The following is a 27,224-nucleotide window of genomic DNA, read 5'->3' as shown; positions in this document are numbered from 1 at the left end:
AAGTTTTCGTTTTTACCACAGTAAGTGGGTTTTACAATTGCAGAGTTGCTATGCATTTGCACGATTGCCGAAAAGAGTTTGATGGTTTTCCTTTCAACATAATAAACTGGAAGTTTTTGTGAAGGTAAAATAAACTGGTGATGGACAGTGATAGCAATTCGGGTAGTGATGAAGATGTGTATGAAGTGGAGCACATTATTGATCACATTGCTGTTGATGGGGATGAAACTTACTACAGGTCTGTTTTGTGAAAAAAGTACAGTTGTCATTCTTTCTAAACCTGCAAAATGGGGAATTTAAATCCTGAGCCCTTCATTTGTGAAAACCGGAAAAAAAGATTGGCCAATTAGACATGTAATTCATCAAAATCATCTATGGCATATTTTGTTTGCTTTTACATGTTTAAACACAATAATTTGCAGGGTAAGATGGAAAGGTTACGGACCAGACTCAGACACATGGGAACCAAAGGGAAATTTGCTAAGCTGTGAAGATCTGCTGAAGGTAAATATTGCACTCTGGAAACATAAGACTGCGGAGTTTAAATGTTTTTTTATTTTTTTATAGGCATATATTAATGAGCATGTGAACAAAGCAAAAGTTGTCAAACCTGACACAAATGGTAAGTATAATACTGTTCAAAATAGTTCACAATGTGACATGCAAAATGTATGTCTGTATATGTTGCTTTTCATTATTATGTTTCAATACATTTTTATCACCTCGAAGCAGAGGCTGGAAGTAGTGCAAATAAAAAAGAGAGCATCAAATCAAAAGGAAGAGGCAAAAACACAGTAACAAGGTCACAAACTGATTCAAAACGAGGAAGAGGGAGAGGACGGGGTCGTGGAAGAGGTCGACAAAATATCCAACGTAAGTTGATGTGGTTTTGTGTGTGGCAATATTTTAACAATTCTGTTCAGAATTCTTGGTTGTATATATTACTGTACTGCTATAATCAGTTGTTAAATCCCAAAGAGGACCAAAAAATATTACTATCTAAGTGTGATGTATATAGGTTTTAAAAATTATTGTACAATCACTCTTAGTTAAGTTTTTGAACCTAAGTTTTTGATATGCCTGTAGCCTGTTGTAAGGTATGTGTAATTCATGCATTATCTAACATACAGTACCCACTGTTAGTTAATTTTATGTATTTTCCTGATTCTGCTATATTTCATCTAACATTTTTTTATTTCATCTGACATTTTTTTGTCTTTTTGCCAAAACTGATGCTTAAAACTAGAGATGTACCGAATATTCGGTTTGCCGAATTTATTCGGCCGAATCGGTCATTTTTGCAAAGATTCGGTTTCGGCCGAATAATCTGTTGCGATTCGGCCGAAACCGAATCTTTTACGAACACACATTTAAAGCGTTAAACGTCTCTTTTCTGTTTATTACCAACGAAAATCGCGTCAATCGTTATATTTTTTAACACATTGACGCTTTTCCCACTGCAGACAAAAAATCAGTAATTTATTGTCGGGTTGGCAATCATGCTTGAGGCAATGTTAAACCCCACAGAACTAAAGGACGAAACACAACCATTCTGCACTAATTGCCTGGTAGATAAACTTATGTTTTCATGTCAAACACATAAACTGCGACTTCGCGTGACGTCATAAATGATTCGGTTGATTCGGCCGAATTTATTCGGCAAAACCGCCGAATATTCGGTTTCGGCCGAATCGAAATTTCGCCGATTCGGTACATCACTACTTAAAACCCTATTGTTTGATACACTGGACTTACTAGATCAGCATAAGATAAACAGTGAAAAGAACCCAATAATATAATTCCTAATTAAATTAAAAAGGTTTTTGTTTTTAAAGGAGTCTGCATATGTACTGTTTTGTTAGGTATCTTTGAACTTCTTTTAAACAAGATGAAGTTTCTGTAACTGTCACTCTACAGGTAGAAGATTAAGAAATGATGGCACCTCATCATCATCATCAGAAGAGGAGGACAGTGATGATTCAAGCAGTAGTTCTGATGAACCACATGTAAAGGATCCGTTCTGGGAGGATTTGGAAAAAGGAAAAATTGATGTATTTTCTGGCGATCTTTATTCCAAAGTAAAACGAAGGCGAGTTCCTGTTGAAAGGTTCAGTGTTACCCACGAGCCAACTCCAGGTAGTCTAACTTTTGACAAGTTTTATTTATTTAAAAAGTTTTTAACTGTACTGTTTTTTTTCATAGGGAGGAAGCGTGGACCAAAACGAAAAGCAAGTAAAGAATCAATCAAATCTGTTACCTCTTCTTGTACGTCATCAGTTTTGCAAGACGATGATGATGACAAAGATGTATCGGTTTGTTTAAACATGTTTTTCCAACCTTTAAAATCCTTTTAAAGCTTGACCCAGTGGTGCTTAAAAAAGTGGCCAGGTGCATCTGAGATGACAAAAAAATTAATTAAAAACAGGGGTGTCAAACACACAGGATATAAGCATACATCCCTTCCACAGGAGTTTGTGCAAATCACAAAATTTTTGGAGATTGTTATTTATGATTTTTACTTGCTATCAAATAGTATATATATCAACAAGTGAGTAGACATGTTACATGAAGTAGTGAAACCTAAAAATGAATGCAACGTGTTCATGGGAAAAGGTTTAAATGGCCCATTTGAGTGAGAATCTCTTACTTTGCCACATTGTTTTTGTTTTTATCACGTTTTTTTTAAGACATAACTCGAAAACATAATTTTGATTTCTTCAAACATTGTCTTCATCGCTAAGTTATCATTGCCATAATGTTTCAATGGCGAAGCCCTCAAGTTAATTTAAAGTTTTTTTGGCCCTTAAAGAACTTTGAATTTAAGGCCCATGATTTAAAAGATGTGATCCCTAAAGTGAAATGACTGATGTGTGACGTTCACATTTTACTATTAATGGTGCATCCCGGAAATTTGGTTATTTCACAGGCGCACATAAGGGTAAAAAAAGTTTACGTAACACTGGCGTAACTTCCTGGCTGCATTTATAAAACTTAAATCTAATCTTATCTTTTTCTTGGTGAGCAAAGCAAAACTAATGCAGTTTTTGCTAAGTTCTTCATATTGAAGATGTTAACAATATCTTGCTAGGGTACATGCTTGAAATCGTGAAATCCAAAACTGTTAAAACTCATGCCGCTGATGATGTCTTTTTTAATTTACATTTCAGCCTATGGTGCAATCGTCTAATTCAGGGGGGGGGGAACCTACTTACCACTGCAGGCCGCATGAATTGCACAACATTTTTGGGCGGGCCAAATATGTTTTTCTTTGCTGCTACATATACAAGTTTATCACTTATTTCGACTAAAAATAGTTTGTCCATTCTTTCTGGAAACCTCTAGCTCCATTACCGATCTGTCTTTTTTTTCCATAAATATATTTTCGAACGATCGCACGCTACTAGCACTAAAATCAATTTAAAACTAACACCGCATTGCATATGGATTGTAACTACAAGGAGAGGCAATCTAGTGACTGTTACGTCACAAATGTAGCAAGTGGTTGAATGTGTAGCATTGTTTATGGAAGTTTGACATCATAATGTTGAATGGGAAGATATTGGAAATAAATTACCAATAATGTAGAAGTCATTTCAAGGAAATATTTGCACATAAACATTTTATTGTTTGTTTCTTTTTGTAATGTTGTGTTGTAGACTTTAATAAAATTGTGACGGGGGCCACATTAAAAAGGCAAGCGGGCCGCAGGTTCCCCACCACTGGTCTAATTCTTAAGTTTCCCATATTTTTAACTACAGACAGACTCACCACAGTCAGTGGAGACAGAGGTGGAGGTTCCTGTAAAAAGTACAAATAAAAAACAAGTTATGGAGCTTGAAATAAAGAAGTCAAATGACGTGGAGCCTGATTTGTCAAGTCCTGTAAGTTACCAGACTTTTTTCACAGTATAATATTTTTTAACATGCTTTCTTTTTCAGGTTCTTGATTACATTGAATCACAACTTGAGCAAACTAAAAGCAAAATTAAAGTACCACCTTCTAAACCTCCTACGCCTCCTCCCATAACTGCTGCAGTCGCTGAAAAGGTACATTGTTTTTTAGTAAACCTTAGTTCAAATCCGGATCTTCGCCTAATTCGAACAACGATTTGTGATGTGGTAAGGCTTTAACTAGTTGACATTAGTTAATCCGGATCTTCGCCTAATTCGAACAACGATTTGTGATGTGGTAAGGCTTTAACTAGTTGACATTAGTTAATCCGGATCTTCGCCTAATTCGAACAACGATTTGTGATGTGGTAAGGCTTTAACTAGTTGACGTTAGTTAATCCGGATCTTCGCCTAATCAAAAGGAGTCCAGATTAACCTTGGTTTAATGTACTTACAAAATAGTGTGCAACAGAGTCACACTAATACTTTCTGTACTGTGCTATATAGCCTGAAGAAAGCCCCAACTCTGTGCCAACAACACTTCCAGAAAAGGATTCTGACAGCGTGCTACCATCAATGGAGGATATTGTTGGAAACAAAAGCAAAACCATAAAAGTTAGCTCACCCTCTCCAGTGCCACAGGAGCCTGTTCCACCCGAGTGTCCGCAGGAAATAACTCCAGAGTCCCCTGAAATGCCGATTTTAGAGGCAGTAGCTCAAACCATAAAAGAAACCAGTACCGAAGTTACACCTGGTGCAATAGTGCTTGATTTGAGCTTGGATGACCCACTTAAAGAATTACCAAATCCACCGTTGGAGGAAAAGGAAGGGTCAGAAGTCAAAATTAAAAATGTCATTTTACAGAAAATGATGGAAAGCACGCAATCGCCCGTTCAGGAAAAACGTCCAACAGATGTAAGGCAATTCCAAACCTTTAACCCTTGGAATAAAAAATTGTTAATCTGTCATATTGCTTTTAGATTGTCCCTGAAACACCCGATGCGTTCTCTTTGCTGATGCAAGGTCTAGACAGCATTCCCACACTTACACCACGCACCAAGGAAAGACCGAAACGCATGCTGAAACCAACGTAAGACCATCACACAAGAATTACAATAGAGTCGAGAATAGGAGCCCGAAACGCAATTTCAAAATAGAAAATGAATGTGTCCCGAATGTTTGATTCGTTGGCGTAAAATAAGACAGAAATGTGGCTAAACATGAATTCAGGCCCAGATCCAGGCCCCTTATTAAAACTGAAGCCCGAACCCGACTTACAACTCTACTCTGGCTTATCCACCTCTTTGTTCAACAAGCATTTATTGCATTACAGATTGCTTACTCGTGAAACAAGTAAAACTGACATGCCAACGAAAAGCGAAACCACGGACAAAACTAAGAAAGAAAAAGCAAGTGATGAAAGTGAAGTGGCACCACAAACTGAAACAAATGCCAAAGCTGACAAAGAGAAACCTCCCACGCCTAGAAACTCAGACGCCAGGTCGATGTTTGAATCATTGGAACAAGAGTTTGGGACAGAACCGTCCTCTGGCGGCCCATCTGAAAGCAATGCTTCTCCGCGAGGTACCGCTGTGTGAATCAGGGTTCTATATTTACGCATAGTCCTTACAAAGTTGTAATCTGGGCCCGAAATTTAAACCAGAACCCGGCCCGAAGCCGAAAGTATAAGCTCGAAACCCGGCCCGAACCCGAACCGGTTTGGTGAAGCCCGTGAAAGTTTGATTGACAGGCCCAGGTTTTTTTTAAGGTTTGGTTTGGGTGACCGCTAAGTAGTTTTAAGAGACCGCAAGTGTTTCATTTAAATACCAAAAAATCCAAAGTCCAAATTTTGGGAAACCGCTGGAGAAATTTGGGGGACCGTTTCGGCCTTAAAAAAACACTGGACAGGCCTATAATAAAGAAAACATACACAACGGACAATAATACACAATGGCCTAAATAAGCCGTTTTGATACTGTTAGGCATTAGGTTATATCCTGCAACTAGCTATTTAGCTCGGTAAGCCTGATCTTGGCCCGAACCCGCCCTAAAACTCTTGAGTCCGTATATTGATCTAATCTGGGATAATATTCTTATCAGACGAATTTAATAGAAACCGACAGGTGGCGTAAAGAGCATTGGCGATCATTTGAAATAAAAAAATTGTGAAAAGGTTGGCGGTAGGGGCTATTTGGGTTGGGATAAGGCTTTATGATAAAAATAAAAACATTATAACTGAAATACAACTTAGTTCCTAACTATGAAACGTAGTTACCATTACTCCACTTGTCGAAAAAACTTACTTTGCTCTACTAATGTAAGAACTCACATCAGAAAAAGTATACGCTACCTATCGGTATTTGCCCACCTTTTCTGATGTGAGTCCTTACCTTAGTAGCTTTACCAATATGTTTGCGCAGTTCTCATGTACTCGTGCATGATTTATTTCGAACAGTAGGTAAAACACTGTACACGCTTATCCAGCAAAAAAGTGTGTTGTTCAATTAATGTGCTCCCCGGTGTTGTAACTGGGGTCGGGTTTAATGGGTTTGGGTTCTTATAAACATGTACGCAGTACCATTGATTCGTGTCCGTTGTTGCATGACTGGCGTGATTTATTTCCGCAGTTCCCTTTTTCATATGTAAGGCAAAAAACTATAAAACATACAGAGTGCAATATAAAACCCTAGTATTTTTAGACACCCCTCCAACAGCGGTTAATACCGCAGAACGACGCAATTCAGCGCCTGAGTCGACCTCACAAGCCAGTTCGTCGTCCAAAACTGAACTTGATGACATGGCGGAATTCCTGAAAGTGAAAGTGAATTTTACCCTCGAAGAGGTGAGATTTTTGCCACAATGTAACTTTGTGTATTTTTTTTGCAAGAAATTATACCGTTAAGCAAAATTGTGCCCAGCTCAAGTGTATGTTATTTGATGCATTTATTTCCGGATATCCTGACCACAATAAGAGCTTTGTAAGACTTACTCTTGTATTTGAAGCTTACGCCAAAGGAAATCGAGAAACATCACGAATCCGGGGAACCCCCGTGCCGTGTCGACCGAGATATCAGAAACTCGGATTTTCGGCAGTTGGTTCGTAACAACAATTACGACATGGTATTTGAGGTGCTCAAGTCCGACAAGAGACTCTATAATCTCGAACATCAGGTAAAGGGAACATTTTGGTATTAACATAACAATAGCATTTGTTCATCATGACTACAGGGTGTTTATTTTTAGGATTCAATGTGGCTTACTCTGCTTATGATCACATCTGCATCTGGATACAGCGAAATGGTTCGGGTAAGAAATGTTTGTAAACAACTTGTCCGTCTGTTTTGATAGAATGTAAATTGTGTAAGATTTGTGTTCATTTTTAACACCAAAAAGTCCTTTTCAAACTAGTTTCAGAACCCAAACAGCTGGCAACAAGTTTTCATAAATGCAATGTTTATGGGGTCGTTTTGTATATTTAAGTCAAATAACCAATCATACAAATTCAGAAGCCAAAAATCCGGCTAAACTGTTATTTGTTATATCTCCGTGTTTTTTATCTGTGACCATATACGGGCTTATGTTGTGTAATGTATTTCGAACGCGGTCATTTTCAACTTATTTAAGGTAATGTATTGTACAAAAACAGGTGTTGGCACATAATGGGGCAAGAGTAAATGCACTCACACCCAAGACCAAACAGACTGCACTGATGTTCGCTGCTGAGAAGGGACATAGCGTAACAACGCGCGTCTTGCTTGTGTATGGTGCTTACGTCAATCTACAAACTTCCAATGGGGAAACCGCACTTATAAAAGTGAGTAATGTTACAAAGAATCTACCTTAAGTGCAGTGGTTTCCAAACTGCTTAAGTGGTATACAAAGGCTCTTCAGGTGTTACACACGCTTACTTACTAAACATCATTCAAGTCAAAAATTGTACACCTAGAAAAAACAGATGATGCAATGTGCATTCTCGTGCAAAGTTACTTTACTTGACATTTCACACGTTCAGAAAGCAAAAAAAAAGTAATTTATTATTGTTAGCTGTAGGTGATAGTGAATACCTCAGATGCTGCCTTTTTTGCAACAGCCTTTACACCAAATTAGGCCAAGAGGCGTTGAAAAATTGTTTGCACATAGCAAAAAGTTATCTGGTCACTGTTGATTGTTACATCTGATGCTTATTCAATATTTTAGGCGACAAAATACGGCAGACTTGAAACAGTGCGCTGTCTCCTCCAAGCGGGCGCAGATCCATCTTTACGAACGGAGCAAGGTGTCAGTGCTGTGACCGTGGAAAATCGAAGTGCTAAGCCTTGTATAAGTCTCATCAAAAAGTATATGCTAACGTAAGTAGAAATCATAAACAATTGATAAAATTTGTGTTTTTTTGGTTTGGCCTAATGATTTAAGGCAAGGGTCGGCAACCTTTTTTGCACTGCGGACCGTTTTTGAAAGGGAAACTTTATCGCGGACCGGTCTTTAAAAAAACTACAAATATTTAGCAATAAAAACGCTCAATTAGTTTATCACCCCCGGGATACATGGGCAAAATGTTTCATAGCATTTAACCTGAAAAATTTTACGGCCCGGTAACAAACTGCTCGCGGACCGGCGGTTGCCGACCACTGATTTAAGGGACATTGTTTTCGCAAGGTTTTTTTAAGGTTTCTTCTTTTAATTAAAAGCAGGTTGCAATTAAAACATTGAAATTTACAAACATTATAGATAGGTATCCCAGTTATGTCGTGTAAACAACCCCTGAAAATCCGATGTCCATATTAATGCAGTAAAAAAATGACACTTTACTTGCGACAGGCCTATAGATATGTGGCTTTGTAAACGGCGCAAAAGAACATATCAGGGCGATTTTTTTCAACTGGGTTCCATGGAAGTGTTTTTCTTCCCTCAAAACTGATATAAAAACGCCATGGAGTCGGTTTTAATTCTTAACTAGTCGTAATTCTTGCAATCGACATCTTACTAATACCAGAAGTCAGAATCAACCTGTACACCGCGGACTGTGCAACCCTGATAAATGATTTGTTTATTTGTTCGTGCAAATCAACTTTATAAATTAATGGCGCATTTAACATAACAGTAATTAGGAAGGGCACCATTATAGTTTATTTTTGATAATTTTCTAAAAAGTGGTACTAATAAAGTTGAAAATAGGCGTGAACGGTTATGATTGGTGCTTGCAATACCTTAAACATGTTTGGTTAGCGCATATCCATCTCCACATGATCTGATTTGGTTTGCTAATCGTCACTTTAATCCGCAGCTGCAGTAAAATGTGTGGCTTCTCCGCCATGTTTTCTCTCTATTATTGACACAAAAAGTTTGTTATTCACACAAGATTATCGGTTTGCGTACGTCTGTACCACAAGCTGCAGAAAAATTAGACAAACGCTGTTGAAATATCATCACATGCTAGGTTGAGTTCTAAATTGTACAAGTTGCCTGAATCTGAAAGTAATCCCATTTAACGAGGTTCTTAAACTTCTTGGCTACCCCACCTGGCATTTATTCAACATTTCGCCGCCTTTCGAATATGAACATACTGATCAACTATACGAAACATTCCCAATTTTAATCCTGCTGCTGTCATTATCTCTCAGTAAGCTTGACACCTATGAGTCAAAGGAGTTTTCTAACCGAAGACATTTCGTTGACACTTAATGTTTGCCTTAATGGGTAAAACAGCTTATGGAGTACAGAAATACAGTAATAAAAGAATACGCAAATGTCTGCTAGGCTTTCAGTTGTGGAGTGACCGTGTTTGTTAAAGAACTATTGGCTTTTTCTAATTTTAATCCCTTTTATTGCTTTCTGTAGACACTGAAGATGCTTTTTTAGCGAAATATATTTGTTTTTTAAAAGATTGTCAACTGATTTCAGCCTGGAAATAAAGATTTCCCAAACTTGTGAATACGCAAATAATAGAACATCGCTGATGGCCACAGATCAGGTGGTCACCATGACTACGAACCCTTGACGGCATCTTAAAAGTGCACAGCTCAATTTAAAAACCTTTGCTCGTGTATAGAACTATTGGATACATTTTCGGATACTATCCCGCCATTCTATGCAATCATAGAGAAGCATAAGTTTCCCAAAACCGAGCGATCGTCTGCGTTTAAAATGGTTTAATTCACGGCCTTTAGCTGAAAATATGGAACATTTCTAAACTGATTGGAAGAGAAATTGAATTACGTCACTATGAATCTGTTTTGTTTAATGTTTCAGTTCACAAACGTAAATATACAGACGAGGTAGATGATAAACAGCTTTTTGGGGCGTGTTGGAATTTTGTTCCATATAAAACCTATAATTTTGGGCATACGTCTGACAGATAATTGGCAATTTCAAACCAAATAGGACTTGTGTGTCTCTGCTGCATGAAATGACATGCAAATACGTGATGAAAAAGGCGCGATATAAAGTAATGTGGTAAATATGCGGGATGTATGTGAAAATTGGAAAATTTATATTCCGTTATGCATTGACTATTTTTAGACAGTTATTTGTATCAAAGTTGAATTTATGAAACGTTTGTTCGTGCTGAAGATGTGTAATCAACTAATATCTGCGGTTTTTGGAACTGTTGCTTGTCCACGTTTTGAATTTCCCCTCCCAAATTTGCACAGGGCGTGTATTTTTGGAAGCGCTATTACTTGGGATAGGCTAAATTCGTTTCAAGCAACAACCTTGTTGATTACGTGACGTAGTAATTTGCGATGATTTGCAATGTTTGCTGTATTGGTCAAGTGTGCTTCGCCCCAGAGCCAGACATTCCTACGGTGTGATATCATTCAACCAATCCTCACGTGTTATGCCGATTATCTGACGCAGAGCACAACCTTGGCAAAAACAATTGGATTATTTAACCCAGCGTTCTGAAAGTTGGTGCCAACGCTCCCTTTCGACAATTCGTTACAGCGACACAACATAGAATTGCATCAAGTTTAAAGAGCTCTTCTGGCAAATGTGATTTTATTCCGACGTTTCGGCGTCCTATGCAGGTCGTTCCATTCTTTTTTCCTTTGTTTATCGTGCACTGTACTAGTCGCATTCAGTGTTATTTACCCTGATGAAGACGACCTGTATAGGACGTCGAAACGTCGGAATAAAATCACATTTGCCAGAAGAGCTCTTCAAACTTGATACTATGCCTGGCAGCAATACCTCATATATAGAATTGCATTTCTGACTTGAGAGGACAGTGTCAAAATAAAAAGGCAAGACAATATAACAATCCCGAAATCCTGGCATTTAGACCTTTTCTCCTATACCCCAGCAAAGAAGCGGAGTAGTTACCACTCAATGGCGATGGCATCTTGATTAAATTGCGGATGAATGGACGTAAAACCATTATACAATGCCAGCCAGCATCATAGTTATAGTTCATAGTTATGATGTTATACATTTAAAGGTATGTTATAAAGTATAAACCATTTCGCGCTGCCCACATATATTCCACTGGAGCGTGAAGATTGGTTTGCGTATTATTGGTAATGCAACAACGTGAATGTTTCGTGTTGTCATCATCGATAGACAACCGATGACAAGTGAGACATATAGTTCTAGCGTAAGTGTTGCGGAAAGAAGATATAATAATACAAAACGCTAGTTGGTTTGTGGTCTATTTCAGGGCTTCCCAAACTGGGGGTCGCGACCCCGGAAGGGGTCGCTTAACAAACTTGAGGGGTCGCAGAGAGCTGTACCAATTTCTGCAAAAAGTAATCAATACACTGGCGCGGAGTACGGGGGTGTGAGGGTGCCGCACACCCCCGGCCTTTATCTTTGTATAACGTCAAAATCGCATCTTTGTTCAAGTTACGTCGGTTTTAAAACGTTTTCAGCCAAGCGCAAACGCGCTTGTACTGACGCTATTGATCGAACAGACGTCGGTTGAAACGCAACAATTGCAATTGTTTTAAAATACCCAGGCATTTTAATGCAGCATAAACATGATATATAGAGTTACAAACGTTTAAGCATTGTTTGGCGCAATAACTTTCTCTGATAAAAAATATGCAATAAATTTCCGATTTTCAAGCAGTGTTAAATATCTGTTTTCAAAGCACTGCAACGGCCTAAACTTGGTTCAAGGTGAGCTCAGTTTAGGCGTCAACAATACACGATTTGAAACTTGTATTGCTTTTACTTTATTTTCCGCCCTAACAAATTACTTAAAACCTAAATCGTTGTGAAACTTGCCGACTCGGTAAATCGTCCTTTACGAACTTGCGTATGTTCTCGACGCACAGCAAACGTTCAAACCACACGAAGAAATTGTGACAAGTGCCCATTTGCAAAACAATCTGTCAGAAACTAAGGCTAAAGCACGTAAAAGTTATCGGTGTTTGAACGTGTAAAGTAGTAGACTCCGAGTACCGGTAGGTTGTTTTTAGTTTTCGCTCGAATTCGGCGTTTCAATAAATACAACAAACGTTTTTTTCGCATTGTTTATCATATTATCCGTGAAGGGTCGCGAAAAATTTAAAGAGATTAAAAGGGGTCGCGATCAAAAAAGTTTGGGAAGCCCTGGTCTATTTACTTTACATTATATCACTCCTTTGTTTCTGCACCCTTACGAAAATAGAACTCGCTTTAGTTTTAGAAAGACTACTTTATAACTGATACCTTTATTTTATAACATTTAATGTAATGTAGCCCACAAGCGTGACATTAAGTTGAAAACAACAACGACTTTAAATATGCTCTTTGGCTTACAAGCTTAACCCCAGGGAATGTCGGGATTAAGAAATAAAGATCCCGGAAATTTCCAACATACTGCCGAAATTCCCAGCCTATGTTTATACGAATAATATGCGCAATTTATTGGATCAGTTTTTACCAGGGCAAGGGAGTCGATAGACTTAACCTCTAACTTCTACAAATTTTAAAGGTCTCCTTCTTGTTAATGGTATTGATCAATATACACGTGATTTAAATGACTTTTTCTGCATACTACTGAGTATAAATGTTAAAAGTAGTTAGTGAATAATAATCAGTTGTAGAAAATTCAGTGTGAAAACCACTAAATCTGTCGCTATATTTTTTATAGCGACAGATTTAGTGGTTTTCACACTGAATTTTTTTCATCTGATTTTAATGACCCTGAATCGTCGCGGTCGTTTTACTTGAAAGGAGATTTCAATGATAAGAAAAGAGTTACTACATAATCAGTTGTAGTTTTTAAAAATTATACTGGTCATTTTTTTAAAATGTAATAATCCAATTAAATTAAGAATTTGAAGTCAGATTCGGCCAATTTTTTTTTTGAACCACCCATATCCCAAGGGATAACAGAAAAAGTGCTAGTGTACTTGCATGCCAGTTACATGTTGGACTTTTGTGTTTGTTAACCCAATAACAACTAAAAAAGATCCTATTGAAAAAAAAACCATAAGCGCGTAGAAATCTTCCTTTCTGTAGTGTCTATAAATGTCCGTTTAAAGCACACTGCAAACGTAGTGAAAATAAATAACTTTTCAAAGAATTGAAACCACTACATCTGTTATTATACAGAGTTGATAACATAGTGACTTCGTCCATCAATTACAACCTCAACCAGCTTGGTCTGAAGACTATCGGGCCTCCTGTATTTGGGATTCGCACTTACAACGTCCGCGAGCAATCTCTCATTTACTTCACTTTCACGTGCAATCTGATGAACATTCCACCGAGTGAGTACAATCAATGACTTAGTGGTTCTAACTTATGAGTAATTACCCTCAAAGGGGCAATGTGGCATTATGCCGGGGAAAAAACTTGACAGTAAAAAAATTGCCGTGAATTTATTGTTTGTGACGTCATAGTTCAGGGGTCAGTAACCTTGCGCGTGTCAAATTATTACTGTAAACCGAAAACAAACCAAAGTAGTTTGTGCCAGCTGATTTAAATAGTATTCAAAGCTGACATATTCGTAAGTGTTGGCTGGGTTTTTAGGACGTTTACTTTATATAACATACGCAATACACACATTGTAATAATTCAAATTGCACCTTAAATGATGGTAAGCTTAATACTAGTTTTTTGTTTGTTTTTAAAGAGGAGGTAAATGCATTTTATCTGGTTTTTGTGATGGGTAACAATATTAAAAGGTCAGATTGAAGGGATTGATTTTAGCGGTTAATATCATTTAAAGAAATGTGACATGTTCATGCACTATTTTTGGTGTAATGTCATTTTTACTTTGGGAGCATAATTTTATGCCTAATTGGTACTGTATTGAGTAAATGCAGCATATCCTGCAACAAAAGTAGGACGCCAAAAAAAGACAGCACTTGCGTTTTTACACGAACAGGTGTGTAGCGGTAAAGTATTAGGGCAAACACAAAAAATAAACAGACTGATGCTAATACCTATCAGTTTAGGTGTTTGTAAATAAGACACAGGATAAGGCGAATCGCGGTTTATAAACCTATCGATATCTTTGCGTTCATATACATTACTTAATTAGATCTTTTACTGTTATCATTAAAACGACGTATAAAACCAAAACTGATTGCTGCTTACTAATTCAATTAATTTCAGCACATAGCCTACAAGAACGAACACTTTATAATGAAACGTAAATTGGAACGCTACTTTTGCGTTTGTTGATTAATTATCATTTCTAATGTACTGTCATCAACTCACAAAAATCCAGGGCATTCAGAATCCCATCAATCGTTAGTATTAGGGTCCAAAGATCGCTTAGCACGAACAAAATCCACCTTGACTTTCCCAAACCGCAGCTACGTAATTGTTTCCTACAAAACACTCCCAAAATCCAACCACCGAACCTGTAGCTACTTAACACTGAAAGTTTATTGTGCGGCGTGCTAATTGTTGACGGATGAGCGGAATGAATTCGTCACGCGTGCTTGTATCTCCGACCAGATCAAGGTGTCATGCTGTTCGCCGTGCACGGATTTCTCGCCAACCGCCTAAGCCTGAAATGTCGGATGAGAGGGCCGTGTTACGTGAATGCCGTCACTCTGAACAATGCCGTGATGGAACCAATCATGCCCATAAGAGGGGTAAGGCGAGAAGTTACGAGTAATTATGTGGTGTTGTGGCATGAATACATAATCTGTATATATTTAATGATTACAGACTAATTACGAATTTTTATTTTAGGGGATGATCACATTTTTTCCTTACTTTTTACTTGATTTTGTCGTCCAGCCTGCTTATGTATTGTTCTATTAGAAGTTTGAAAAATTAGGAGACGAAATTTTGACAGCTTGCATGCGTGACCATTGAGGTGTGTCGTATGTTTCGTTTTTCGAACGGCTTGAGATTTACCACAACTTGAACCCAGGCCTATTCTTTCTTGGTAATGTTATCTTCGTAGCTATTGGTCGGAATTATCTTTTCAAACTATCATCAAATTATCCCACGTGCTTGATTACACGAATTCAGCATTTAAATGAATTACTTTCCCTCTTACTTATAGTGGTTTTGTAAAGGTCCATTTTTGTTTACGTGGCTTGAAAGCAAATGTACTTCAGTTAAACAATAGTATAATGGTATAGGGTCGTTTTTTTGTCCATATTGACATTCTGCTTCGGCAGATCAAGCTCTACAATATATAGTCAAGGTTCGGGTCCCAGTCCGATGATTTTTTTTCAAATTTTAACGCACAAATCGGGATAGAGCCACTTTGTATCGGTTCAGCCAAAATCAACCATGCTGATTCTCTTTTAGACGAAACAGATTTACTCGCAACAGATTTGTCAAAGCAAAGAACTAAACCAAATGACACCGGCCTTGAAATTTGTTTCGCAAGTTCGATGCTCTGCTTTGCGGTAAGGCAGGGGTCGGGTAATTTCTCTTGGCACGCCAATTCGAGCTCATATTTCGCAACTTTTAATTAAATTTAAAGTGTAAAGTTACTTGTTTCACGGTTGTTTACGAAATGAAAGTTCTAAAAAACCCTGCGTTCTATCGAGAATCTTCCTACATTCTGTGTAATATTTAAACCAGTTGAAACAAACACCCATGTTGGCACGAGAAGTCATCACTATTTGGACATGACGAGTAATTTTGCACGGGGCGTTCAAATGCTTGCGAACCCCTGCGCTAGGGACAAGAGCTCTTTTTGTACAACTGCCTGATGTGTTTGAAACGGAACCACACAACGCAACGCACAAAATCCAGTGGTCTCAATTTGTAACGAAGCAGGCCCTAACGCCCCGGGGCAGGCAACGCGTATTCAGACAGCTCGTCTAACCTGCGTGAGGGTTTCTCTTCTGTTTCGACTTTTGTGTCCAAACCATAAGATTTTGTGCAAAATGCAATACAGCCTGCACAAGAAAAGATGAAATTGCAACGCGCGGACACTGAATAAATCATGAAAACAAATACTTGACCCGTTTTCTAGAAAGCTGTTAGACTGCAGCGTAATTGCCGACAAGACCACAAACGCAACCCTTGACGCCTTCACCGGTGTTTATTTAGAAACAGTCTCTGAATGCTTATTGCTAGAGCCGTTCCATCTTTTGCTTCCAAGTTTACCTAAATCGTATTAGTGACCATTTTTAGTGTTAATATAAAATCAAAGTCAATAAACTATTGGCCCTTGAACACGACCAGTATCGTTTGTTTGTTGTCCTGACGCAGTGGGCACCTTGTGAGCTGTTTGGAGAATCACTTTATGCAACGGAATGCACCAGATTCTAAGTATTTGCAAGTTTCGCCGATGTCGCTTTTTGCGGACTAGTTAAACATGCTTAGGGCCGCATAGGTGACCGCAATCGCCTTATCACACGATCGCTAAAATACCCGGTGTGTAATCGTCTTATACGGGCTAAATGACTGCGCATTTTAGTGTGTTTATGGCAGTTGTGTCAAAAACAGAGCGTTTTGTACCGCGGTTTGGCTATTTGTTGTCGCGTTAAAATTACAACCTAGGCATAAAAACTGCGGTGCGACAAACGTCTGCAACCTGCTGGTGGTATTTTGCATCTTAACTTCCTAACAGGGAATATTAACCATTATGGTGTTAACCATCTCTTATTTACCATATTTGTTTGGGGTTTGTATTTGAAAAATTGAGGTTGAAAACACGGCGGGATTTGTTATGAAGCATTGTTGTTTGGTTCTCGCGGATGTGCGTAAAACCTTGCGTTGTTCCTTACTCGAAAACTGTACCCGCATTCGTGTGCAAGAAACCGCTCGGCTTCCTATTTCTGCGTCCTGTAGCATTTGAAGAAACCACACTCTGGTTTTTGTCCGTCTGTACCTGCGTGGATGAAAGGAAATTTGCGGTGGCGATATTTTACTGCATATAGCGACGACTTTTATGTATTTTTTTGAAATTAACCATGCGTTGACTCTATAGTCAGGTCAAAAACACTATGAAACGGATGGCTTACGGTCATTATGTCGGCCGTTGTACATCATGCGTTGCGCTAGAGACTGAAAATCTAAATAACCACAAACGTAGAACGTAGGTTGCGGTTTCATATGGATACGATTCTTACGCTTGTTTTGTTTATGTGCGGACCAAAATTTCCTTTTTGTGTTTTTACCTTTGCAAAACACTTCTCGGACCAAGCTATCCAGTAAACGATTTTAAATGAGCTGTGTCAAATACGGGGCATAACCTTAGACGCAAAATAAAAACTCCCTGCTCCTCAATCTTTTGAGTCTTCGCTAAGGATCCCACGAATATAACTGTTAAGCATACATTACCCGCCGAATTCGGCGTAAAAGTGTAAATTTAGAGTTTTAATCCAAATTCAAAACACTTTTCAGGTTCACAACAGGGCTATGGTTTTCTGTTTCAGCAATGGCAGCGAACACAAGGCCCAATTTCAACCGCGCGGTTCAAACTTTTTGCTGATGCATTATACTTTGAACTGACTCTATGCCACTAAGTAAAATTGATGTCGAGCCTTTTATCTCTAATGCAAATCTTTCATGATATTTTTACACGAATCTCTTTGTTTATCACTATTGTAGCGCTTTAGTCAAACTGGTTTAAACTGGTTTGAACTGGTTTTTGTTCTGTTTCAGGAAGAAAAATATTGTCACTTTATGACAAACCTTGTTTGGAGAAATGGAAACAACTCCTTGCGTCTATTTCTTTCCCAGGTAAGCTATACGGAACAGATTAATCTCATCGCGCTTTAATGGGCACGCAGTAGATCTGCCCTGCCAAGTATGCTAAATGCCTGCAAGCGGCTTAGGAGAAGCTTACAATACGTGACTTAGTGTAATATGATGCGGCAATTGCCATGGCAACTTATCGCCATTTTTGGCAACGAGAGCCCCTTGTTCGCCTAAGTCGGCTTTTCGGCTCATAAAAGGAGCTCAATTAACTTAATGTATACAGCGTTCCCATGTTAACCAAATTGTGTGTTTGGAAGGACGGACTTTGTAAAGAAAAGATCTACCTTGTGGCATACGTTGTCGGATTCAGCGCAGTGTGAACTCGGGTGGTTAATGTTGCGTTAAACGCGCATCATCACGAACTTGGGATTTGAGGGACTTTGCCAGCATTGCTGTGTAATCTCGAATAAGAAGAAATTACCACGTCTTCCCTCGGCCATCGGTTGAATCAGGAGGCGGGGTTGCCATTATCTTGACCTCACTTGCACGGAGGAACGAGTTCGTGCACTTTCATAATCCGGAAATGGCCACTTTCCGGCACCGGAACCGGGAAAGATAAACGCCAAATGAAAGCCCTTGCGCTTGACTTTGATCCGCTTTCATCCAAGAGCACTTTCTGTCAAGAGACAGGTGCTGAAATGAAATTGTTTGACAGGTTGTAATCACGTGACCCGTGGGTCAGGAGTCCCTGGCTACCTATGATTGACAGGTTTTTTCATTTGTCTAATATAAGGTGCAACGCATTTTTGAAAGGACTCCCTGCTAGGTAAACCATCAGTCACCATAGACTCATAAGTTTAAGCTTCAAATCATTTATTGGCTTTTCAGCTGGGGTCACCAAACTACGGCCCGCGAAGGTTTTTCGTCTCAATATGTGTCCTAAAAACAATGCTTGAGTTAACTTAGTTTCACATGACGTATAGAAATAATCCAAATGCAATTTTTCACATTACAGACAAAACTAAAATTTTACCTTCGTTATTGTGCGCGAACGAAGGCCTTTCTTTTGTCAATGCTATACGCAAAAATCTTTCATATTCTATATTACTTCACTATTTGACAGCACTCTCTGAATCGATATAAGATTGTAGAAGGCCTTTAAGCTCTTGCAGGTTCTGCAAAAGCTCTTTCCAGACCAGTTATATAAAAGGGCGCTGCGTTAGGGCGTCTAAACTACGTAGCTCTCGCGGATTTTTTCAATGTTATCCCACCCGCAGTAAAAAAAGTTTGGTGACCCCCACTTTAAAGCATTTTGCTCCTATTACAGAATTCATATTTTTTTTCTTACATAAGAAAACACCCACAAGGTAACTGTTAAATGCAGATAGGTTAAAATTCGATAAACATGTTTTTCGCAGAAATTGTGATAAACCAGGACGACGTTATGAAAATGTACGGATCCCAACTGGTAAAGTTTAAACCGTATAACCATTTTGCTTATTAACTATCAAAATGAACACTTTTGTTGTGCTCTGAACTTGACTTTATAAAACGATTTTTAAGTTAAACTAAATCGTGTATTTCATAAGCAGTTCTTGTGTGAGCTTTGTTGCTTCAAAAGACATTACTTTTTGTGACTGTGCATCGTTTAAATTTAAATGGAAAATAAACAACATTTTTTCTGCTCTCTGTATTTTTGTCGTCGTAGTAAATGATAGGACGAAAACGGAAAAAATCGGCGAGTATAAACGCCAGAGTGCACAGTAACAGGTGACAACACAGTTGAGCGGACAAAAACGCTTGCTTCTATGCAAAATATTTTTTTATAATTTTTCGCATTTAAAACTTCATCAGCCGTGGGTTTGTCTCTGAATGCAAGACCGTAAGTAAGTTGTTTCGGTCAACGGGGCAAGCGGTACAGTGTCAGGACGTAAAATAAATAACGGTGCAACAAAAAACTGCCCCGGCGGTGGACCTTGAATAAATAAGTTGAAAAGAAACCCACCAAAACGTATATCGCTTCCAGCGAAGAAAAAAATCGTCGTGTGGTAGCTCGCCATAATAATGCATTACAGCGTAATAGGTGGGGCATGGAATGTCTTTCCCCGATTGAAACTGATAAAACGGCGCAGTACGCCGGCGGTTACATACATACAAAAACACACACATTGCACAAAAGACATGTAGCGAAAAAGCGGAAAGGTGGATGTGAAGTAATAGTGCTAGGTTCGTATTCTGAATTTGGAAAAAGCAACTCATTAGGCTTTCCTGGGCATGTTTTGGGCCCACCTGCGGATGAGGTACATTGGGCTATCTGATCCGTAGTAATACTGATCGGGTACCGAATCTTTGACCACCTCTTGCTCTCCGTAGTAAGAGGGCAACTCATCAGAGTACTCGGTGTTCCAGGAGACTGCGCGGCGGCTTTCGCTCTTGTAACGAGCTGCAAGCAGGTTAGCAAGGCGCTTGAGCAGACTGTGCTCGGATAGATCACGGGTAACTTTACTTTGGATTGCTGCTGGCATTGCTTCATCTTCGTACACTGGAATGTAACCCATTCCTTGCCTTCTTACCTTGCCCTGGAACGCATCACCTGTGGATAAGCAAAAACTGTTTGTTTATTTGCGCATTATTAATCGGGATTTGTGGATATATGTGCCGACTTAGCCAAATATATGCAAATTAATGCCAAAGAAATGTATCTTAATTGGATAGTTTATGTATAATAGTAAAATCCCAAAGTCGGCGTTAATAAAAACTTTTTTGAACAACTTTTTTGACACAACTGCTTAAAATGTATCAAGTATGTATTATTTGCCGAACATTGAAGATAATTTGTTTTAAACGTTTTTGATAAACTCACCACAATGGCTGCGTATCTTTTCCAAACTGACATATTCGGGTATTTGTAGTAGAGCTTTGCATTGGGGACTGAAGCGTCTTGATTGTCTGGTAATGTTCGCTGCAACAGAATAAAATTCAAAAATTAGCGCCGCCATTTTGCAAATCAGCCCATCCCATCATGTCCGCAAAACAAAACGATAAGAAACAATTCATAGTATTTCTGCGAGATGCACACAGACTTATTAGGTCTACAACTCACTGTTTAGCGACGTTGTAAAAAGGACATGAATTTTTAATGCAAGCTGAAAGGTTGTAAATTAATTTGTCGGACTATGCGTGAAGCTAACAAGTGTTGTTAATCAATCAAGACCACATTACTTTTCGCTCAGCTTGCAAATCTGTGAACCGTCTTGACAGAACTTCGAAAATCAATAATTTTGTGCCCGCAATGCACATTTTGACAGAAAATCTACTTTTTGTTTTATTTTTTATCAAGCATCACGACATTGAAATAAAATAAATTCTTGTGTATTTAAGAATATATTAATGGCACTACGACAAAAAATAGGAAAAAATAATGTAAAAAAATATAAAAAATTGAAATACTTACGTGCTGATGAAACTTGTTGGAACAAAGACGTTGTCAAACAGACAAGGACAACTGCAAGAGATTTTGTTGGCGTCATCTTTTCGTTGGTTTTCCTCGAAAGGGCTTTGCAAGTAAATTAATATTCGCGTTTGTTAAGTAAGTTAGCTCGTTTCTTAAAAATCTGTAAAAGAAATAACAGCGTTTGATTTTAAGGTTGAAAATAAAATCATAATTAGTAATCATTCTCTTTTTGTTGTACGTAAAATGGAATACTTTCCACTTTAAATTATATCGTAAACGATACCGCGCAGTTACATCAGACCAACAAACATTGGGGAAAAATCTTTGAAACATTCACCCCATATTTCTCAACTCTTGACATGTTTTCACTCGTAGCTGCCAAATGATGTTTTCCGAGTAATCGCGCCGAGTCTTTATAGAAAGCCATCCCCTTCTTTTTCTGGCACACGCCTTCTATTTTTCGCGCTGATGTAGCGGCTATGTTTAATTTTTTCGCTTAACCAGCAGCAGTGATGCGAGGCAGAGCGGCCATGACGATACGAAGCACGTTCTGCGGGCGCCACGAAGTAATCACCGGACTTATCTTGACGGTGCGGTGCAAAACGTGCCGGAGTAAGCCCAGGTAATATTCACCGCACTTACCGACCCACTCTTACAAAATCCTGTTTGGGGATCGAACACAGCACTATGGGTCACGCATGGCAACGTGTGTTATGTTCGTGGCCAAAATGTTTTACAAATTGTTGTCCCATGGTCAGATAAAGTCGAAAACAAATGGGCTAAGCTAAACGTAACTCGTCCTTGTTGATTGGTTTTAGTTTCGACCGTGAAGCTTTCTATTTCTCCTACGTCGAGCAACCACGTACGACCCTATGACGTACTGAAAGTTTGTGTTTTTCACCACAGCAACACAAAATACCTTTGTATATACCTATGACGTTTGCGAGACATAGACAAAGGAACTTTCGAAGCAGCACTCCCCCCCCCCCCCCCCCTTCACATGGGGTGTATGGATGGGTGAATCACCCGCCTACCACGCGTATTTAATCTCATTTTGAAGTCGTTCAGGGGGTGGTTTTGATTCTGCATCGTCACTTCTCCCAAGACCATTAGTACCACCATCCCGCACAATTAAAATACCGTAATAAAACGGTTTATTTTAATTTCTCACCTTTTTCCTAAAGCTTTTTATCAGTACCAGAAAATTTCTCCTTTCTGCAATTTTGATAAACAAATACCCCTCGACGCAATTCGACAACAAAATTCGATACCAACTGTCAACAAGAAACCCACCAACGCTTTAGAAAATTTCCGTACGTTGGAGCGTGTGACCGTCGTTCGCGGCTGATTACTGTGTCTAAGTGGCCGTCAAAGAACGCGGAAGCTTGGACAGGTCACCCGCTGAGATGGACCATGTCCACCCAACCGTCATTCAAAGCAGCGGTTTCGTATCTTGCGCCCGCAGTAAATGCTTCCAACCGACCATGAGGAGGAATTATTGATTGAACACGATCTTTCGTCAACGTCTTCCGCCCAAATAGACGATAGTTAGTTACAAGGATAAAGCAGGTAAATAATTTATTCGCCTTCCGTTCAGATATTACATGTCCCTGACGCGCAGATTTTGTCGCCCCTTCTGTACTCCAGGGTCTGTTACTTGTTGTTTCCCAAACAACCGCACACATTAGGCTTTTCTCCCGTTCGCGCCGAAGTTAGCCACAAAAATCTAAATACGAACGCTATTCAATTCGCGGCGAATGAAACATGACCTCGTTTCAATATAATGGGGTTGTCTTAAAATAGTTTTCTTAAATTAAAGTAAACTCATTTCAACTCAAAGACAATTTCATGAACACGTTTGCGCCACATTCGCAGAATTCGAAATGCAAGCTCCGTGGTCAATTATCGCATGTTATCAGTTAAGCCCTGCTTGCACTTTGCTACAAATTTACTGGGGCTGACTCTTTTTATAACGCCTACAGAAAGTGGTCGATATATAACAAGCTATGCTTTCTTTCATGTAATGTATCAAGGGACAAGACGTTATACATTATGAATTTGCAATTGTCACGCATTTACCGGATCCACATAACAATACAAACGCGCTGTTTTATAATTTTGATTTTATGAAAAGAAACTGCAAATATCATCACAATTTTCACACTTTGAACAGTTTAATTGGGTGCCAGTCGCAATATCTAAGATTTTCCAAAAATTTTACAGTGTAAGTTTTGAAATGTGAGACCGTTGCTATAATTTGCTTATTTTTGTAACTGAGTTAAGGACCTTGTAATAACTTATACCAAACATTCTTAGTGTAGTCTTTCGTAAGTTTCCGGACTCTCTAACGGAAACATAATCACACGAAACTGTTGTCAAAACACTACATAATTTATTACTGTATGACCAGATTAACCTATTCACTAAACAAGGGATGATCAGATATAAGTGACTTTTGAATATTACTTCCGAAATGGTCGCGCGAACCAAAATATCTTATTTAGGTTCTGAATCGTGATAGTTCACGAATATAAACACACCTTTAAAAATCCACTTTCAAAATTTACAACGATTGGACTTTATTGGCTCGTCTTATATGGTTTGACACAACCAACTGATCCCCAACCCAAAATATGAATGCATCTCAGTAGGATGGTGCGGTTCATATCTGTAATGATTAAAATGACGCCCAGGTCAGGGTTAAGCTTATATTATCGGACGCGAAATGTTGATCGTGCCGTGTACAGGCTCAAATCGTGATAGTGATGGTATGTAGATCTGAGTAACCACTTCACAACAAAGTCGTTTTCCTACAAGCTTCGAGCATAACAATTTTGCGTGTCATTTTTATCCACAAAAACCCGGTTTGCGCAGTAACTTTTTTAGAGTGTAGTGAAGGGTGCGGGGACCATCTGCAATTGAGGCTTGCTGCCAGTTTTCGTTTTTGGCGCATGTTTGTTGTTGGAACCAAAGGTGTGTCGTGTGATCGTGACTCGATTCGACGATACTACTTGTAATCCAATTTTTATGACGGAAAACCGCAAGGTTTGAGAAACTGGTTAATTACTGTTGCAACCACATATTTGCCGCATTTGAAATTTGTATTTTGATTTACAAAACGCATTTAACAAAATATAAAACAAACTAAATTTACCATTACTAAACGGTTTTTGTATGTGAAAATAACGACGGTCCCGCATTTACAATTACCATAGGTTTCAAAATTTGTACTAACAAACCAAACAAAACATATATTGGATAAAATTGTAAGCCTATAAAAAAGGAACATACATTACAATTTTTATTTTTTATTTTTTGTAAAGACAAAGCGTTGATTTGCGTTGACCAATATTGTGTACAAAACGGCCAATTGCCAAGTTGGCCTAGAGTTAGAGTTCGGTACTTTAATGGTGTTTTGTTGGCAGTTGTTGACAGAATGTTTTGTAACATTTGAATTTTTTTTTGTTGATGTGGGGACCCTTTGTTTGCCAGCAGGTTGTGTTGAGCCGATCCGGAGAAGTCGACTCAATTAAGCCCCCACTAAATGCATAGACTAACGGTTGTTTGTTTAAGTGTCTGCTCTGAGGTTATCTGGTCATCAGCTGGCGTTGAAAGTCTTTTTTTCGTTTTTTTAAAAATCTCTTACTGTGCTTAGTCACGCATTAACGTTAACCCATGTCATCAATATTATTCGCATTTCAAATAACCTAAATCCCCACATGTTCACATAATGTAGTTTTTACCCTATTAAGCTGTAATATGCGTTGCAAATAGATGCGCACCTTATTCCCCTGGCGCATATTTCATGGTAAATTATGACCATTTGTTGTGACAGAACTATGATCAATAACATTGTTTCACCAAGGATTTATCCTGATGAGTAATTAAAGTGATTAGCATTTATTGCCTTCTGCGTTAAGTGGAATAAAACACCTTTTTGCATTGGTGTGTTTCTTGCATGTATAATTTAAACGCGGTTCAAAATATTTCAACTGAAAACCGTTGGCACATTTTAAATCCCAATTTTTATTTATTTTAGCCGAAGAATATATTTTTCACAATGATTTAACGCGGCTAAAACTGTTTATTGGCATCTCTTAATTTGTAAAATATTTGTGGCGCTTATAAGCTTATAACCATATATGGTTACAACATAGTTTTTTTTTAACAGTATTGAAAACAGATTAAAAAAACGATTTGAACGTAACGCCAAAAACGTGATTTACGTACATTTTAAACGGCGTCGTAACGGCCAACGCCCGCAGGAAATGTTGCACTCAGAACATGCGAGTGTTTGCACCCCATACATTTCCACAATACACGACATACAAATATTTAGAATAATCGCATTTTTCGCTATAGCCAGTTCGCAGAAATAGGTGAAATCAGGCCACGCAGCGAAGGATGCCTGGTCGCACGCTTAACAAACGTCGATGTGGATGACGTAGTTATTTAAACGTCACGTATGGGCGCGCCTGGTCAAACTTTTGTTTGCATCCAAGTTGACCTCAAACGTGACTTTGGTCTTTTGCGCGCTGCGGCTCATTCTATTTCCGTTACTCGATGACGTCAGGGCCTCCCTACGAGCTTACGTCACGGCTGGTACGCGGCGTTAAGGCTGCGCGGGCATGCTTGGTGCGGTTGGCGTGTTGACACAGGGAGGGAACAACAGTGGGGCAATAAACGGATCAATGACTGTCTTGCGCTCTCACAGTTGTATCATTGTTGCTAATGAAGGAACGTCACAGAACGCGTAATGCCCTTCTCAAACATTCATGACTGCAAGGTGCTTGTTCTCATCGCGGATTATGTTTGTTCCCGAAAATCGATTGACAAACAAACGCCAGGTCAGACTTTTATGACGCGAAATCCGCTCCTCAAATAGCGACTAACTCTTAAACATTTCATCTCGAGTGTCATAAACGCAATACTCCATAAACTCCTAATAGTAAGACCTTAAAAATAAATAATAGCCTCATGTATGTTCATTATTTTCATAAAACCGTTACAATTTTTTGTACTTTTCTCAAATGTAAACCACACCAAAATTCCCCTCAAATTCGACTCTTTATTAGAATAATTTTAAATCATCGCGTTATGTATAGTCCCAAAATCATTTTATACCGGAATGTTCCGGCACCTTTTTCGGAACTTACAACAAAGGAACTAGCGAAAAGCTTTCGATTCTTGGAAGACAACTACGCCCCGCCGATTGTTTGTTTGTAATTTCCCGTACATGTCGTGTATATTTGTTTCGAAATCCTGCAACTTCGCCCAGAATCGGATAAATTGACTCATTATCCGCTGGCAGGAAGTAAAATCTCGCACAAACAAAGTCGTTCATTAATTTTTCATACAGTATTCGTTCACAGCACTCCAACCCTATTTTGCTGTGTTTATTAGTTTAAATTTTCGCGCGCATTTTTGAACAGCTGGTTTCTTGCAGTATGACTGTTAGAATGAATTGATAGTAACATCAAACGTTTTGCTACTTGAACATCGTGACAAAACGTATTTGCAGATATCTCACATAAAGCTACTCATCTATCGTAGCCAGAAGTGCACAGCCTGATCCAAATACTGTTACTAAGCCCGCGTATTTGTTACTTGCATAAATACGAGTACATAAAACTTAATTTTTCTACAAAAAAGATGCAATATTTTTACTATTTAAAATCATTCATAAAAAAATATCGTCAAATTATTGTGCCATAAACGGTTTAACTATCGTAAAACAACGTGCACTTCAAATCTTTTAAGATTTTCAATAAAGATTATAATGTTTGATAAAGAGAAAAGAGACAAAACCTCATGTTCTATGCAAATGT

At 38.6% G+C, this 27,224-nt stretch overlaps 2 protein-coding genes across 5 annotated transcripts; one reads left to right on the top strand and one right to left on the bottom strand.

Moving 5' to 3' along the window:
- LOC145229490 (uncharacterized) lies at window positions 1-19,626 on the top strand. Of its 4 annotated transcripts, none has more exons than XM_080094839.1 (20): window positions 1-238; window positions 423-504; window positions 568-622; window positions 733-873; window positions 1,918-2,136; window positions 2,203-2,312; window positions 3,759-3,881; window positions 3,939-4,046; window positions 4,398-4,805; window positions 4,871-4,980; window positions 5,224-5,474; window positions 6,590-6,732; window positions 6,894-7,061; window positions 7,134-7,196; window positions 7,537-7,704; window positions 8,088-8,239; window positions 13,428-13,585; window positions 14,784-14,923; window positions 17,907-17,984; window positions 18,260-19,626. In XM_080094839.1, the coding sequence occupies exons 1-20, from the start codon at window positions 141-143 to the stop codon at window positions 18,320-18,322; spliced, it is 2,838 nt and encodes a 945-aa protein (XP_079950965.1). In that variant the 5' UTR covers window positions 1-140; the 3' UTR covers window positions 18,323-19,626. The 4 variants fall into 4 exon arrangements, with proteins under 4 accessions (XP_079950965.1, XP_079950964.1, XP_079950967.1 ...); XM_080094838.1 differs by having other exon boundaries at window positions 730-873; XM_080094841.1 differs by lacking the exon at window positions 14,784-14,923 and having other exon boundaries at window positions 730-873.
- LOC145229491 (uncharacterized) lies at window positions 19,624-21,565 on the bottom strand. Its single transcript, XM_080094842.1, has 3 exons — window positions 21,397-21,565; window positions 20,806-20,904; window positions 19,624-20,535 (listed from the first exon to the last, which is right to left on the bottom strand). Exons 1-3 carry the CDS (start codon window positions 21,470-21,472, stop codon window positions 20,201-20,203), a joined length of 510 nt encoding a protein of 169 aa, XP_079950968.1. The 5' UTR covers window positions 21,473-21,565; the 3' UTR covers window positions 19,624-20,200.
- Between the last annotated feature and the right edge of the window lie 5,659 nt (window positions 21,566-27,224).

The sequence above is a fragment of the Phallusia mammillata genome, chromosome 5, assembly GCF_965637545.1.
Source record: "Phallusia mammillata chromosome 5, kaPhaMamm4.hap1.1, whole genome shotgun sequence".
Taxonomy (NCBI): domain Eukaryota; kingdom Metazoa; phylum Chordata; class Ascidiacea; order Phlebobranchia; family Ascidiidae; genus Phallusia; species Phallusia mammillata.
The sequence above is the reverse complement of the archived record's forward strand: the minus strand, read 5'-3'. Positions and strand labels throughout refer to the sequence as shown.

Excerpts from the sequence above, each read along its gene's own strand:
- LOC145229490 (XM_080094838.1), top strand. The coding sequence starts at position 141 with ATGGACAGTGATAGCAATTCGGGTAGTGATGAAGATGTGTATGAAGTG. Across the intron at positions 505-567 it reads GCTGTGAAGATCTGCTGAAG|GCATATATTAATGAGCATGT; the intron begins GTAAATATTGCA and ends ATTTTTTTATAG. Across the intron at positions 2,313-3,758 it reads ATGATGACAAAGATGTATCG|ACAGACTCACCACAGTCAGT; the intron begins GTTTGTTTAAAC and ends TTTTAACTACAG.
- LOC145229491 (XM_080094842.1), bottom strand. The coding sequence starts at position 21,472 with ATGACGCCAACAAAATCTCTTGCAGTTGTCCTTGTCTGTTTGACAACG. Across the intron at positions 20,905-21,396 it reads CCAACAAGTTTCATCAGCAC|CGAACATTACCAGACAATCA; the intron begins GTAAGTATTTCA and ends ATTCTGTTGCAG. Across the intron at positions 20,536-20,805 it reads AAAGATACGCAGCCATTGTG|GTGATGCGTTCCAGGGCAAG; the intron begins GTGAGTTTATCA and ends GCTTATCCACAG.